The sequence below is a fragment of the Trichosurus vulpecula genome, chromosome 4 (assembly GCF_011100635.1).
Source record: "Trichosurus vulpecula isolate mTriVul1 chromosome 4, mTriVul1.pri, whole genome shotgun sequence".
Lineage (NCBI taxonomy): Eukaryota > Metazoa > Chordata > Mammalia > Diprotodontia > Phalangeridae > Trichosurus > Trichosurus vulpecula.
In genome coordinates, this window is record NC_050576.1 from 58,440,426 (window position 1) to 58,457,829 (window position 17,404).

The 17,404-nt window shown below is 40.3% G+C and overlaps 1 protein-coding gene across 4 annotated transcripts in view; it reads right to left on the minus strand.

Moving 5' to 3' along the window:
- The window catches only part of RXRG (retinoid X receptor gamma), a 160,214-nt gene that overhangs the window by 17,263 nt on the left and 125,547 nt on the right, over positions 1-17,404 (minus strand). For all 4 annotated transcript variants that reach the window (XM_036753896.1, XM_036753897.1, XM_036753894.1 and 1 more), the window contains exons 3-6: positions 13,984-14,128; positions 8,394-8,573; positions 2,610-2,770; positions 2,379-2,508 (exon numbers count right to left, since the gene is read on the minus strand). In XM_036753896.1, coding sequence (XP_036609791.1) covers positions 2,379-2,508; positions 2,610-2,770; positions 8,394-8,573; positions 13,984-14,128 — 616 coding nt within the window. The remainder of the gene's footprint in view (positions 1-2,378; positions 2,509-2,609; positions 2,771-8,393; positions 8,574-13,983; positions 14,129-17,404) is intronic.

The window sequence follows — 17,404 nt, forward strand, 5'->3', positions numbered from 1 at the left end:
CTAAAACATATCTAATCATGTCATACTTTCCTCTGCAAATACACACACACACACACACACACACACACACACACACACACCCCATTTAATAGCTCTCTGTTGCCTCTATGATAAAATGCCAAATCTTTAGCCTGGCATTTAATGTCCTTCACAACCTGACTCCTACCTACTTTTTTTGTCTTAGTCCATATTATTCACCTTCACATGTGCTCTGTTTGCTGTCAAAGTGGCCTGCTAGCTATTCCCAGTAGGTGACATTCATCTCCCGTCATTGTGCCTTGTCACTTGTGGTCCCCTGTGTCTTGATGGCACTCCCCCCTCCCCTCTGGCTCAACCTCTAGGTTGCTCCAAAGCACGGCTGGAGTGCTGCCTTACACAAAGTCTTTCCTGATTGATCTCTGGGCCCTGGGCTTAGTGGTGTTTACTTCCTTATACACATGTCATATCCCTTGGCCCAATACCTGGAACATAATTGTTGCTAGATGTTGAATTGAATCCTAGACCATGTCCAAGGATGTTTAGTTACTACATAATAGTCCAAATTTCTATAGCCCGTTAGGGTTTATAAAGCACTTTGCTCACCATCCCGTGAGGTAGAGAGCATAAGTCATCATTCCTATTTTACAAATAAGGAAATTGAGATTCAAAGAAGACATTGGTAGTTAGTGTTAGAATCAGGACTTGAACTCAGAATCCAGTGGTGGGGAAGTATAAAAAGAGTCTCCATATAAAGAAGCCCCAGAATGGCACATAGTGTTAGTACATATTTTATATTGTAATCATAATTGTCAATAATAATATTAGCTAACACTTTAAGATTTGAAGAGTGCTATAAATATTTTTGTACACATGGGTCCTTTTCCCACTTGTATGATCTCTTTGGGATACAACCCTAGATGTTGTATTGCTGGGTCAAAGGGCATGAACACTTTTATAGCCCTTTGGGCATAGAATGGGCATGGAATGAATCATGAGAAAGAAGAAACAAAACCAAAACAAAACAAAAACAAAAGAAAAAAAGGAGAGCAAACAGTTTGCCTCAATCTGCATTCAGTCTCCACAGTTCTTTCTCTGGATGTAGATAGCTCTCTCCATCATGAGTCCTTTGGAGTTGTCTTTGAAGCTTGTTTTGCTCTCCAGAATTGCTGGATCAGTTCACAACTCCACCAGCAATGTAACAGTGTTCCAATTTTCCCACATCCTCTCCAGCATTTATCATTTTCCTGTTTTGTCATTTTAGCCAATCTGACAGGAGAGATGTGGTACCTAAGAGTTGTTTTGATTTGCATTTCTCTAATCAGTAGTGATTTAGAGCATTTTTTCATATGCCTATAGATATCTTTAATTTCTTCTTCTGAAAACTGCCTGTTCATATCCTTTGACCATTTCTCAATTGGGGAATGACTCATATAGCTATAAATTTGGCTCGGTTCCCATGTTTATAGCGACTCTTTTTGTAGTAGCAAAGAATTGGAAATCAAGGAGATGCCCATCAATTGGGGGATGGCTGAACAAGTTGTGGTATATGAATGTAATGGAATACTATTGTGCTATAAGAAATGGGGAAGATACGGACTTCATAATATCCTGGAAAAACATACATAACATAATGCTGAGTGATAGGAGTAGAACCAGGAGAACATTATACACAACCACAGATATATGGATTCTGTGATGACTAACCTTGGTAGACTTTGTTCTTCTCAGCAAAGTTCAAAGACAACTCCAAAGGACTCAGGAGGAAGAGAGCTATCTACATCCAGAGAAAGAACTATGGAGTCTGAATGCAGATTGAGGCAAATTGTTTGCTCTCCTTTTTCTTCTTTTGTTTTTTTTTTCTCTTTTGTTTTGGGGTTTTGTTTTGTTTTTAGTTTTGTTTCTCCTTTCTCCTGATCCATTCCATTGGTCATAATTCTTCTTTACAACTTGACTATTGTGTAAATAAGTTCAATGCGAAGTTATATGTAGAAGATATATCAGATTATATGCCATCTTGGGAGGGGGGAGGGGGGAAAGAAAATCTGGAACTCAAAATCTTGCGGAACTGAGTGTTGTAAACTAAAAAATAAAAAATCTTAATTTAATAAAAATAAATAAAAAGGATTTGAAAAATGCTTTACCAATATTATCTCATTTTATTCTCACATTAACCATGGGAGGTACTTGCTGTAGCAATTTTATGATAAGGAAATTGGAACAAACCAAAATCACACAGCTAGTAAGTGTTGGAGGTCTGTTTGGAACTCAGCATTTCCTGACTCCGGGTTCGATGTGCTATCCACTGTGCCAACTAACTACTATATAGTATAACAGCTCCAGAATAATTCTAAAACGTCATCTCAGGTAAACAGAAAAGAAGGGACCCACAGCCCCTTTACCTGCCCGAAGAAGAATAACTTGGTCTTCCAAGGTGAGGTCAGAGAAGTGTGGGATGCGTTTGGCCCATTCAACGAGAGTAAAGAGCTGCTTATCAGCAGCATGGCATATGTTGGTGACGGGATCATTCGTCTAAAGAAAGAACAAACAGGGAGATGTAAATGTAGAAAACAGGACTGGAAATTCCACACTTTGGACACAGGCCAACTGGCTACTCATCCATGGCCACTTACCGAGTTCTCCATGTTTGTGTCCCCATAGGATTCAGTCTTTGGTTCAACAGCGAGTTCCGCTTCTAGGATCCTTTCCACGGGCATGTCTTCATGGCCACTGCTGGTGGATTCCACTTCATTCTCAGCCCTCTCCCGGCTTCTCTGCCTCTCCTCTTGCACAGCTGGAATGGAGCAGGGCACACAGGCATTACCCGTTCCCCTTCCCCACAAACAGGCATGTGCACGCTGCTCTTATTTTGAGGAAAAATTTGTCTTCTGGTTCTTTTACTTTCTCATTGCTCTGTCAAGAGAGGCCTAAGGTTCTGGGAGTCCCCCTCAATCCTACTCAGAATCTTAGAATATATTTTATTCTCAGTTGAAAAGAGAAAATCCTACTTTTCCAAGAAAAGTGTGAACTTGGACTTCAGAATATACTTTGCTGTTTCAAAAGATCTGTGGTTTCATTGGCCTGGGTACTGTTTCCCCTAATCACAACAACTTTGCTGCACTGATTTCTGTCCCTACCACCTCTAACAGTGAAAAACTGGCATCTGTTTCCAGCTTTCCGAATAGATGGAAGACCACTCTGATGTCGGCACCATAGTGAAGGTTGGTCTTCTCAATGAAGAGGAACAGAAGGTCCTACTGGATCTTCCTTTATTTCCTAGTGACCAGATCTAGGTTAGGTTTAATGAGGAACATCATCACCACCACCATCTTGTTATATAGCTCTTTTTTAAAGGTACTTAGGTGAACAATTAGACAGAGTACTGAGTCTGGAGTCAGGAAGACCTAAAGTCAATTCTGGTTTCAGACATTTACAAGCTATGTGACCTTGGGCAAGTCACTTAACTTCTGTCTGCCTCAGTTTCCTCAACTGTAAAATGGGGAGGAAAGGAAATAAATATTTATATCGTAACTACAAGGTGTCAGGCACTGTGCTGAATGATTTAATAGAACCTACCTCCCAAGGTTATTGAGAGAATAAAATTAGATTGTATTTGTAATGTGCTTAGCATATTACCCAACAATTAATAAGTGCTTGTTTCTATCCTCAAAGTTTACAAAGATCTTTACACATGCTGTCTCATTTGATCATCCCAACAAGCCTGGGAAGTAAATACTACTATCTCCATTTTACAGATGAAATTGAGGCTAAGAGAGGTTAAGCGACTGACTGGGGTCACCAAGCTAATAATCTGAAGCAGGATTGGAACTCAGGTCTTCCCAACTCCAAGAACTAACATTTTGTCCTCTAGCTAGTGTTAAAACAAAATTGTCAAGGTCTAAAGAGCTGACTTTGACCCCTGGCATTTTCCCAATCCTACTGGGAAAGTAGACAGTGCCTCCGAAATATCCTTAGTAGACAATCTACATGAGGAATAGACCATGGGAGGTGCATCTCTGGATGGACTTCACTTAGCTAGGTGGGACCTAGGGCATTGCTGGGCCTTCACTGGAAGCCTTTCAAGCTTAGGAGAACCAGCTAAGGCTTACGCTCCACTGAAATAACTTTGGAGAGCCCAGAGTCACCTCCATGTCATGATAAGCACTGAGGTCAACTGTAGGGGAAGACCTTCCTCAAGGCTCATAAATAAAATTCAACATACTGCAGGCTGTCAATCCCTGGCAGAATGGGCCTGATTTATATTCCTGTGCAACTGACATCTATGCAGCATAATGGATAGAGAGTAAAAAAAAAAAAACAACCAACCCAAAAACCTGAGTTCAAATCCAGCCTCAGGCAGTTTGCTACCTGTGTGACCCTTGGAAAATTACTTAACCTTGCTCAAACTCAATTTCCACATTTGTAAAACGAGGATAATAATAGCACCTACCCAACAGAATTGTGAGGATCAAATGCCTCAATATGTCTTCAGTGCTGTACAAATTTTTGATGCTAAGGTAACACTGCTGTTGGGTTGTTTCATTGTGTCCAACTCTTGGTGGCCCCATTTAAGGGGAGAAGGTTGTTGGCAAAGATGCTGGAGTGGTTTGCCATTTCCTTCTCCAATTGTAATATTAGCTATTATTTAAATCTTCAGTAAGTTTTTCAGTTTAAAAAATAAGGTCAGAAGATAGCAGAGTGTTCCCTACCATGATCCTTACATAGCAGCCCAGGATATATTTTTATTTATTTTTTTGGAGGGGGGAAGGCAGGGCAATTGGGGTTAAGCGACTTGCCCAAGGTCACACAGCTAGTAAATGTGTCAGGTGTCTGAGGCCAAATTTGAACTCAGGTCCTCCTGACTCCAGGACCAGTGCTCTACTCGCTGTGCCATCTAGCTGCCCCAATACCTTTTTATTAATCTTTGCTTTTTGTTAGATAACCAAAATAAAAATAAAACATATTGTACTTCAGAGTTATATGGTCGCAAGTTCAAATAGCACAATTATTGTTCTCAAGGAACTTAAGATCTCAATTTATGATGCTTCCTCTCCTTCCAGCATTTATTTGTTCCCAAAAATTCATCCTCCTCCTCTGCCTCAGTTGGCTGCACTGTGAATCTGCAACTGTCAAAGGCAAGTTAATCTTTTCTAATAATTTTTTTAATTTCAGGATGTACATCATCCCTGGCACTCACGACCTGTTGTGTCCATTCTGGGTTTCAGCTTGAACCTAACTTCACCTCATCTAGCATGTTAGAGGCATGTCCTGGTAGGCAACTGTCAGTCTCCAGTAAAAGGAAGGGAAATGTCATCTTCCTCAAAGACATTTCAGAGGAATTACCTGCTACCCTAGAAGGATGGGGAAATCGTCAGAGGTCAAAGTCTATACCTGACAGCTTAGTAATTTTGTTCTTAGGTTTCCCCTAAGCCTAACATCCTAGGTTTGCCCTGCCAGGCAGAAAGGAGGACCCAAAAGACCCCTCAAATTCTCTCCAAAAGGCACTGGCATCAACAAAAAGCTGGAAACAGGAAACATGCCCATTTCTTACTCCTAGACATGGCATGGAGAAAAGTCAGTGTTGAAACCATCTTCTTCCCAAGACTCAATTATGTCACCTTCCAAAGCTGCTGGCAGGCTGCAAATTCAGTTACAACTACCCCAAAAGCCACTTTCAATTCATACTCCTCACTCTCTGGCAAAATAATATTTTTCAAGCTACGGAGATGATCCTATAGGAAGCCTAGAAAGGGAAAATAATCTTGTGTGGAGATGAGAAAACTCCAAATCCACTCCTCATTTCATTTCATCATATTCTTTTCAATAGAGTTGATATCCTATTCTTGTGAGGGGGAAAAACCATAACTTTGGAAGTTTTGGGAAGCAGTAACCTAAATGGCCACAAGATGAGGCTGTTTCTCCAAGAAAGTGCTTCTATTTGTTTTTGTCTACGTATTTCTTTCTGTGTGTAGGGTTTTCTTTTTATGTATATGTCTCTCTGCGTGTCTCTGTGTATATGCCCCTCTGTCTTAACCAAACTATGTTGCCTGGTCTCTCTGTCATTTCTTCTTTCTCTTTTCTTATCTACTTCTAGTGCTCCTTTAAATGACTGGGTATAGAAGTTAAGCACTCATGTTGCAAAATATTGAATGAGTTCATTGTTGCAAGAAAAGGAAGGTAAGGGAAGGAAGGAAGGAAGAAAGGAAGGAAGGAAGGAAGGAAGGAAGGAAGGAAGGAAGGAAGGAAGGAAGGAAGGAAGGAAGGAAGGAAGGAAAGAGGGAAGGAAGGAAGGAAGGAAGGAAAGACGGAAGGAAAGAAGGAAGGAAGGAAGGAAGGAAGGAAGGAAGGAAGGAAGGAAGGAAGGAAGGAAGGAAGGAAGGAAGGAAGGAAGGAGGGAAGGAAGGAAGGAAGGAAAGAGGGAATGAAGGAAGGAAGGAGGGAGGGAGGAAGGGAGGAAGGGAGGAAGGAAGAAAGCCTGGAGCTAAGTACGTCTGATCAATTTAAGCAAATCTCTGCCTGCTTCTCCCTCCCTTCCCACCCAACTCCTGTATGGACATTGTGCTTTGGTACCTTGGTGAGAGGGTGATCCAAAACTGGTTTATTTACTATGATAGTTAGATGGCTGAGATTCCTGTAGCAAATGAGATCAAGTGAGATTTTACACATGTAGATGTACATATGTATATAGGAAGGATTTTACATGTGTATAAGTATATAGGAAGGAAAGAAGACTGGGGGCCAGGCATGTCTGATCAATTTAATTACATATGTACATATACATATGTAAAATCTCATTTGATCTTCCCAACAACCCTATGAGGTAGGTGTTAGAATTTTCCCCATTTTAAAGATAAGGATATAAAGATTAGGAAAGGTTCAGTGATCCACGGTCCACGGTCAAAGAGCTAGTATGTGTCAGAATCAGGATTTGAATCTAATTGTTAAAGTCAGGTCAACAAGCATTTATAATGTACCTACTGTGTGCCAGGGACTGGTTCTTCCAGCACACTGGGAACAGAGTTCTACGCTAGTCATTGAGAGAGATACAATATTGAAATAGTTTATGATCTCTTTCCTCGTGGAATGACAGTCTCCCTTGTCCAGCATCCACAAACCAGACCACCCCTTACAACAAAAGCAAAGGCTGAGCTGCGAAGAGATGAGATTTCTAGGCCTGCTACATTCGCATTCATTACATTCCCCACATGAATACTTGAATTACTCTCTATTCCACTTGTCTATAAAAGTTCAATAGAGAATTTTGTTCTTTGTCTTTCAACGAAATGAAGGCTCTTTCCTGTTTTTTTCCCTTCTGATTCCCCAGAAATTAGCTATACACGATACTTTCTTTTTACTGACCAGCAATAGTGGTTGGGCCTCTCAGCATTCAATAATTCAGTTAAACCAAGTGGACCACAAATCAAATCCCCATTTTCCCAGTCATCCAGGCTTGAAACTATGGAGTCAGTTCAGACACTTCCCTTTCCCTTACCCCAGGCATCCTCTCAGCTGCCAAGTCCTATCCATTCTACTTCCACAATACTTCTCTCTTTGTCCCCCAACCACCACTCATATCTGTCCCTTTCTCTCCATTCACACAGACACCACTATAATTCATGCTCTGATCAGCTGGTGCCCAGACTACTGCAATAGCTTCCTGACTGGTCTTCCTGCCTCAAGTCTCTCCTTGTGCCAATCCTTCCTCCAGAAAGCTGCCAAAGTGATTTTCCTTAAGTGAAGATCTGGCCATGTCATTCCCTTACTCAATAAATTCCAGTAGTTCCTTATCACCATTAGTATAAAATACAAATTTCTTCATCTGTTAAGGCCCTCCACTTTCTGATTCCTCTACATTTCCAGCATCATTTCACATTACTCCCCTTCATGAAATTTATATTTCATCTGTCCTCTGACCTGGGAATTCCATCTCCCACCCGCTTGCTATCTACCTTGCCTGGAATGCATGTTCTCCTCAACTCTGCTTTATCTTCCTTAACAGAATTCCTGTCTTCTTCCAAGATTCAGGACAGGTACTTTTTCCTCTATGAAGCTTTAGCTATCCTCTCAATTGTTAGCATTCTCTCTTTCCTCATATTATCTTGTATCAGCTGAACATGTTGTCTCCACCTACCCCACCATCAATAGAATGTAAGCATCCTGAGGGAAAGAAGAGTTTTAGTTTTGTCTTTGTGCCTTACACATTATAAGCATGTAATAATGTTCTTTCTACATTCTTGCCTTTTCTTATTATTTCCTTTCTTCCTCCTCCTCCCTGTGTCTATTGGTCATACCTTGGGATATTGCTCAATGCCATTGTGTTTATTTCAGTAGGGTTTATCACCTTGGTCTATAGCTCATGTGTACTGAATGCTAGAAAAGTATAAGCTCTGCTTCTCAGAAAGACGATGTGTCCTTACCTTCCCTCTTCATACCCATGACAAGGCACTTCTGATAGCGACAGTATTGGCAACGGTTCCGTTGGCGCTTATCAATGAGGCAGTCCTTATTATCGCGGCATGTGTAGATGAGGTCTTTCCTTATTGTCCTCTTGAAGAACCCTTTACAGCCTTCACAGCTATATACCCCATAGTGCTTCCCTGATACACAAAGGAGAAGGTTTAGAGATTAACTTGGGCTTTGCATTCAAAAATGTCTTGCTTGGGTTTCTTCTAGCATGGTTGGAGACTGCCTGGACATGATCAATCAACAAGCAATATTTATTAATACCTACTATGTGCCAGGCACTGTGCTAAGAATTGAATCAAGAACCAAGAAATGAATAGTGGTTGATAAAGAAGGCTAGACATAAAGTTGACCTCAGAAAACAAAGTAAATAATGCAGGGCCAAAGTTTGTGATGATCCTTGTTTGTGTAAGTCACAGGAAAGGATAATAAGTAGATCCATTAATCAGGATTCTGTGTATATTTTTATCATCAAAGTTAATCACATTTTAAGTAAAATGCCCCCCTTTATCACATATGGAAATGAAAGTGTTCGAATATATGCTTATCTTGTAATTCACAGCAACTAGAGGACCTAGTTTTGGCCAATCCCATCCTATTAAACTAACAAATAATTATGTTTCACTGTAAAAGTTTAAAGAGAACCCCAGTTCACGAATCTGCTATTTTCACTCTCATATTCTGTGATGACATAATTCTTCCCTGTTGGTAACAAGGCCAGTGTTGGATATTCAAACCATAGCACTGTGTTCAATCTGTAGATATGACATATGTGTCTGAGGGACACTGTTCTGCTTGAGCCTGGATAATCCTCCCATCCCATGACTAGTCCTCTAATAAGCTTGTTTTCAGTTCCCCTCACCACATATACAATATGGTCAATTCCTAATTATTTATGGGAGTGAATGGGGATCAACAAGTATTTCATGAGTTGTTATCGTGTGACAAATGTCATAACTTGGATAATGCAAAACAGAAGATAACCCATAAGGCACTTGTGTTTGGCTCTGAATAATGTGCTATATGGCTTAGTTTACTATATATCTCTCCATCCAATCCTGGATTTTTATACCATGATTAAAATGAGCTTATAGCCCCTCAGCACACAATTGCTGAAAAACCAGAGTTAGTGGCCTAGAATCATGGTGGGTGAAAAGGGTAAGCCATCCTAAGAATAAATATTGGCAAGAGATATCTGCCAAGTGGATGAGCCACATGCAGTTAGCTGTAAGTTGACTATACTCATTTCTGGGAGAGAAGAATAATAAACAAGTAGTTTAATCTTCTTGGGAAGAATTTTGTGAATTCTAAGAATGCAAAATTTGATGTTATTAGCCTCAGCACTATTCCTCTTAAAGAGACATGGGCATTCATGAGTACCTACCTGCCATGGCTAAATGAACTCCCCAGAGTTTCCATGAAACTAATATAGAATGTTCTCAGTCTTCAGTTCAAAGTCCTGATTGTGAAAAATTCCCACCCAATGACTGGGTCTGACTGTTTTTGGTAGGAATGTTTTGATAGCAAGAACATGACAGCTAAGGGAGGGCAGGTTCATTGGACCCCCTGAAGCCATTCCCAAAAAGACACTTCACAAGTGCTTGAGTGATGATCACAGAAGGGAGCTTTCAGGGGGACTATGAGAAAGTTATAAAAATGTTCTTTCTCAGAATTAGAGAACTCTTTGAAGCCCAACATCACTACCCCATATGCTTACTCCACCCCTACAGCCCAAAACTAAAGTCTACAAAAGAATAATTTAGACAATGGGGGAATAGGAATACAGAAATACGGAATAGGTAAGAATGTTCATTTCATTCCTGAAAATCCTAATTGGGTCCCTTACAGGTCAAGCAAGGTTTCTGATCTCTATTACAAAAGCAACTTGTAATACAACATTTGCTCCCAAAATTATCATGTAAATTTCATTATTTTAAATTGAATCATATTGTAAACAAAGTAGAAAAATTTATTATTTAAAGCGAGATTGTGATAATTCTGTAAAGTATATTATATATGTGTGTGTGTACACACGTATATATATACACATATATGTGTGTATATGTATATATGTGTGTATTTATGTATATGTATTTATATTTATATAAAATTTCAATCATCACTATCTCCACAGACTCCAGTTCCAATGTCACATCTTGGTATGGCAGTGACCTTATGAGCTAGCAGACTTGTACCACAGTGGAAAAGCTTTGAGAATAGTCTAAACAAGAGACCAAACCTGCTTCCTGAAGATCATCCTAGCTAAACACAGAGAGACTCATCATCAGGAGCTGGGCATTTGGTGATGAATTCTTTGTCTGTGGCAACCTTAGAAATAAAGAAAAATATAACATGGCCCTTGATTTGTTGTACCCTCTTCTGCTTTTGCAGTAGTAGGGCAGACAGGCAGAAAAGGGAGCAATGTGTAATAAGAATCATACAGTTTCATCAGTACTCTGGATGGAAGATCCCTATCCAATGATCAATAAATTATTGGACCACATTGCTAGGTGAGATGACCCCATGTGATGGACTTACAGTACAAAATGGACAATTGTTACACAAAATGGGCAGGCATAGGTGGCTTCTGTCATTGGAGGGGATATCCAGGTCAAAAAGATCACAATGATCACAATTCCATTTGAGAACAGTATTTTCAGTAAGCAACACTTCATTTATTTGTGGAGTTTTTTTGGGTTTATCAAATCACCCTTTTATTTCAGAATCATCCTGAAGACAATGGTGAATGCAGGTAAACTGAGACAATTTGTAACACTGAAATAGGTGAATGCAAGTCATTGCATGGCACACAGGATGTGTTTTGCTAGAAATGGAGTAAGGATTCTAAATAAGGAGTCAGCTAGTTGTAATGGATAAAGTGCTGGACAAAAGTCAGAAAGACATGAATTCAAATCGTGCTTCAAATGTTTAGTATTCAAGCAACTTAATTTCATTCTGAGACAGGTTCCTCATTTGTCAAATAGTTGTTGTTCAGTCATTTTAGTCATGTCTGATTCTTTTTGACCACATTTGGGGTTTTCTTGGCAAAGATACTAGAGTGGTTTGCCATTTCCTTCTCCAGCTCATTTTACAGATGAAGAAACTGAAATAAACAGGGTTAAGTAACTTGCCCAAGGTCACACAGTTAGCACCTGACGCAGATTTGAGGGGTGCATATTTGGATTGGGAAGGTAGGGGGAGAAGGTAGGTAGGGATTCTTGGAGGGATGAGTGGGATGGGGAATGGAGGGTGGGAGGAGAAGATAAGGTAACAGGGATAGGGTAAAAAGAGAGTCTGAGAAAGAAAATAGTGAGTAAAAATAAGATGGCGGGAAATTCACAAATACTAATTATAACTTTGAATGTGAATGGGATTTTATAGCATCTCTTTATGGTGGCAAAGAACTGGAAATTGCACGGATCCCTATCAATTGGGAAATGGCTGAAAAAGTTGTGGTTTATGGTTCTGATGGAATACTACTATGCTATAAAAAAAGATGAGCTCAATGGTCTTAGAAAGGCATGGAAAGACTTGCATGAAATGGTGAAGAGCAAAATGAGCAGAACCAACAGAATGTTGTATACAGTAATAGCACTGTTTTAAGAACAACTTTGAATGACTAAGTCATTTTGACTATTATAAATACACAAATTAAAAATAAAAGACATATGAAGAAAGATACTATCTGCACCCAGAGAAAGAACAGATAAATAGAAGTATGTGTAGAATAATTTTACATGTATATACCTAGTTGTGTCTAGTGGTAGCCATCTCTAGGGCAGGGAAGAAAAAAAAGGGGGAAAGAAACTTGCATTTATTTATTTGTAAGTACATATTTCCTACTGTAGGGTTTTGTTAAAGAGAGTCATACCACCCACTGACCACCTTGTAATTATAGGGTAAATGTGTGCCTCACTTCCATGCTTTCCCAAACTCCATCTATGTCTGTTCTAGTTCAGCCTGTGGGTCTTAACTGCTAAGAGAAAGTATGCGCATGTTATAAACAAAGTGCTAAATGTGGTCAGATCTGCTACTGGCTTATCATTTCCAACACTAATCAACTCAGATGGTCAAACCCAAAGCAACCATAAGATTATAGATTTTGTGCTAGAAAGGATCTGAGGAGTCATCTAACCATAAAAGCCACAGAAGAATTCAATTAATTGCCCAAGTTCTCACTGTAGTGATAGAAGCAGGATTGGTATCCAGGTGTTCTGACTCCACTTATGCCACCGTACCACTTTCATATCTAACTTCATTTCTTATAGAAGGGCACTCCCTTTCTCCACCTCAATCTTAGCATACTGTGTTGGGTAAACAAAAGTCTTAGAAGGACCATTTCTACTTCCCTAGGTTCCAGAAGTTGTAAGCAACCCACACCTCAACTAGGTCAGCTCCACCCCAAATTCCAATTAGTTATCCTAATGTGATACTCATAGAATCTTCTATGAACTAGTCTGCATCTGTGGCCAGCCATTATGAGCTGCATTTGCTATACAGAGTTCAAAATAAAGATTTATTAGTGGGGGAAAGGAAAGTGGGGAGAGTTTTCGGTGGTCAAGCTGATCAGGGACAAAAGCTTTACTTGGATCAGGTCCTATACATTAGAGTCTGGCTATGTTACACACACACACATGCACACATACACACACACACATATACATATACACACATATATGTGTATATATATACGTGTGTACACACACACACATATAATATACTTTACAGAATTATCACAATCTCGCTTTAAATAATAAATTTTTCTACTTTGTTTACAATATGATTCAATTTAAAATAATGAAATTTACATGATATATCCTAGAGGATATAGAAATTCTCTGGGGGATTCAGTTTCATTCTAGCCATGGACTTAGAGAATTTACCAAGCAAGAGTAATACAATAAATAATCTTATGGAATAGGTACAGTTGTCAAACTATATGACAAAATAGAAACTCTAAATTTGAACTACTTTCTCCTCCCTAAGTGTTTCATTTTGTACTTTGAGGTAGTGGTCTACACTTTAGCAGTGAAATGAACCTGCCAAAAGACCAAAAGAATGGGTTGGCCTCTACTAAGCTAGCCAAGGAACGTCTAAGACGTTAAGATTCTAAGTACAATTTCCTGAAGTAACAGAGATCTGTTGACTTCCTCCCTTGTTTATTACCCAAAGTACTACTTTCCCAAGCTTCTAGGATTTCTGGTTGGCATCTCAAGTATTTTGACTTGCAAATTTCTTTAGAAAAGTTAATTAAGAATAAGAACAATCTATTCACTTCTTGATGGTCAGTGGAGTTATTACTTCCAAACCAAGGGAGTAAAAAAAGCAACCAAAAGGTTAAAATTCACTGGCATGAATTTTAAGGTCTGGACTCACAAGCCAACATTTCCAGAAGGATGCATTTGCCCATTTTAGTTAGCTGCAAAATAATTGGGCCTCCAGTAACACGGCAGTTCACTCCCACTCCTCCATTTTCTGGGATTCCTCCCATGAAGCACCACAATTCAATGACACCTAGCAGAGTATTCAGGTCAAGCCTTATACCTGATGATCTGTCTCCACAGATGGCACATATGTGTTTGGCAAGGGAGCCAGGGCTAGTGGATGGATACGTCATGGTTCCCATCCCTTGAAGCCCTGGCAAGGGCTTGATGTCATCCGAGCTTCTGATATTGTTCACAACATTGAGCTGCGGGAGAAAAAAGGACAAAGCATAAGACTGTAATATTCAGAGTCTGGACCTTTTAAGGACAAGATGTCAATATCCAAGGGAAAGCCATTTTTGGTTTAGGAAGCTGTTTTTACCTGATGGACTTTGGATGCTGCCTGGGTACAATATGGATTTAACATGGAAAGAACTTGAAGTGAAAACAACTACAGTGACAAATTCCAACTCCTAAGTCTGACTCTCTTTGTAAGTCATCATCATCAGCAGCAACAACCGCAACAATAACAATAATAACAACAATGAAAACAACATGCATTTATTGAGAGCTTACTATGAGGGGAAAGGAACTGGCAGGAAGGCAGGAAGGGAGGGAGGGAGGAAGGAAGGAAGGAAGGGAGGAAGGGAGGAAGGAAGGAAGGAAGGCAGGAATTAAGGAAGAAAGGCAGGAAAGAAGGCAGGAAGGAAGGCAGGAAAGAAGGCAGAAAGTAAGGAAGGGAGGAAGGAAGGAAGGAAGGAAGGGAGGGAGGGAGGAAGGGAAAAGGAAAGGGAGGGAAGAAGGCAGGAAAGGAGGGAGGGAGGAAGGAATGAAGGAAGGAAGGGAGGGAGGGAGGAGGGAGGAAGGAAGGAAGGAAGGAGGGAACGAAGGAAGGAAGGGAGGAAGGAAGGGAGGCAGGAATTAAGGAAGAAAGGCAGGAAAGAAGGCAGGAAGGAAGGCAGGAAAGAAGGCAGAAAGGAAGGAAGGGAGGGAAGAAGGAAGGAAAGGAAGGAGGGAGGGAGGAAAGTAAGGGAAGGAAGAAAACAAGCATTCATTAAGTACCTATTGTGTTGCAGGTACCATGCTAAAGGCTGTACAAATATTATCACAAAAACCCTGGATGCAGGTGCTATTACTATCCTTATTTTCTGTTGAGGAAACTGAGGCAGTTACCCAGGATTGTCTAAGATCATATTTGAGTTTAGGTCTTCCTGACCCAAGTCTCTGTCCACTGTACCACCTGACTGCAAGGAGTGAACTGAAAAGGCTTCCTGAAGAAGATAAGATTTGAGCTGAGTCTTGAAGGAAATCGGGGGAGCCATGAGCCAAAGATGAGATGGGAGAACACTCCATGCATGGGGGATTCTCACAGAAAAGGTGTGTGAATCATTAGATGAAGTGTTGTGTGCAAGGAACAGCAAGAAGGCCAGCATCACCAGATCATAGATTATGTGGAGAGGAAGACAGGGTAAAAAGACTGGAAGGGGAGGGTGGGGCCAGGTTGCAAAGGGATTTAAAAGCCAAGTGGGATTTTATATTTGATACTTTTTCTCTTGAGCCAGAAATCCCTCTTGGGCCTTTGAGCCCAATGACTGTTCATCATGCTTTGCACAGTAGAGGCAGGACCCTAGCACTAAAGTCTAGAGCAGTGCTTCTGAAACTGTGGGTCGTGACTCCATGGGGGATTGTGAAAAAATGGCTACAATAAAAGATTTCTGAATTTAAAAAAAAACTTAATTCAAAATCAAACCCGTAATGAATCTGAGGTATTTCTGGCAGCATTGCCCATGTTGCATCACACAACTTCACCACAGCCTTGGTACTGAACACAAAGCATGTGCACTTTGTACTGTGCATGCCCTCAGGCCAGGAAACACCAACAAATACTGCTGAAATGTGAAAAGGGGTCATGAATGGGAAAAAGTTTAAGAAGCCCTGGCCTAGAGAAGCATCGTGATAAAAAGACAAGAGCACTTGACTTGGAGTAGGAAGTTCAAGTTCCAATTTTAGTCCCAATCCTGCCTCCTAACCTTGTTACTGTTTGACTGTAGGAGAATTATTCCTCCTCTCCAGACCCTGGTTCTGTTAAATGAGGGAGCTGGACTAGATGCCCCCTGAGGTCCTCTCTATTATAATATTCAATGAATCTAAAAGACAAGCAAATAATCAAATGCAAATAGAGACAAGTTTAAATTTATACAGTGATGGGACAGCTAGGTGGCACAGTGAGTAGAGCAGCAGCCCTGGAGTCAGGAGGACCTGAATTTTCAAATTCAGCTTCAGGAACTTGATACTTACTAGCTGTGTGACCTTGGGCAAGTCACTTAACCCCAATTACCCTGTCTTCCCTCCTCCAAAAACAAAATTAAAAAATATTTATACAGTGTTTTTCTTATTTGATTCCCACAACTTTGCAAAGTTATGATTTCCATTTTACAGATAAAGAAACTGAGCCTGAAAGTAGCTTTGTAAACATGCCCAGTCATACAGATGGTCAATGGCAAAGCTGGGAGTAGCATTCAGGTTTCCCAATACCAAGCTAATGCTCTTTCTGCCACACCACACTGCCTCTCACACCTTAACAATGCTGCCAAAATATAGTGTTACCATGGGGAAAAAATTAGGCAACATTTTCAAGATCTCTTCTTGGGCTTTCTCCCAGCCCATAAGTGATTTTCAGTGGGTCATTTTGACTCTGGGTTCTTCATTTTCTGCTCTTGATCCTCCAGTGTCTTCCACTTCCACCTCAATAGCCTTCTCACCCTGAAGATATCTCTGCCCCTGTAGCCTTTTCTTCAGATTGATGAGTTCCTGCTTGGAACCACCATTCAAGGAAGTCCTTCAGGGTCATCATTCTCTGCTAGCTCTGCTCTTAACTCTCCAGAATTTTGCACTTGTCTCTCCTCCCCATCAGAATATAAGATCTTTGAGGATAGGGACTCTATTTTTCTTTTTGCTTATATTTGTATTGTCATAATTTAGCACAATGCCTGGCACATACATGCTTAATAAATGCTATTTGTCTGTCTATTTACTTACCTATATTTTCAACAGGATAATAACTTTCTCCTTATATGTTTATCTTTTCATAGAATTACAGGATCTCATACTTAAAATAGACCATTGTGGCCATCTTGTCCAACCAGTATCTGAGCAAGAATCCCAATCACAACTGAATCAAGCAGTAATCCAGCTTCTGAGTAGAGATCTCTAATTAAGGGGAACCCATTACTTCCTGAAGCAACAAGTCCCATTTCTAAAACCTGAAGAATGATTTGAAACCAAAGGGATCCTCAGAGGCCATTTAGTTTAGTCCAACCCCCTCATTTTACAAAGATGAAACTGAGGCATGGGGCACTTAAGTCCTGGGTAGTGAGTAGTAGAGTTGAATTTGGACATGAAGTCCTTTGACAATAGATCTAAATCTCTTTTCTCCTTGACCATGTGGTCTCTCTTTTAAATAGCTCAAGGTCTGGTGAGGATCACTAGAGTGCTGTTGACTGTTGTTGCTGTTCAGTCTTTTCAGGTGTGTCTGACTCTTC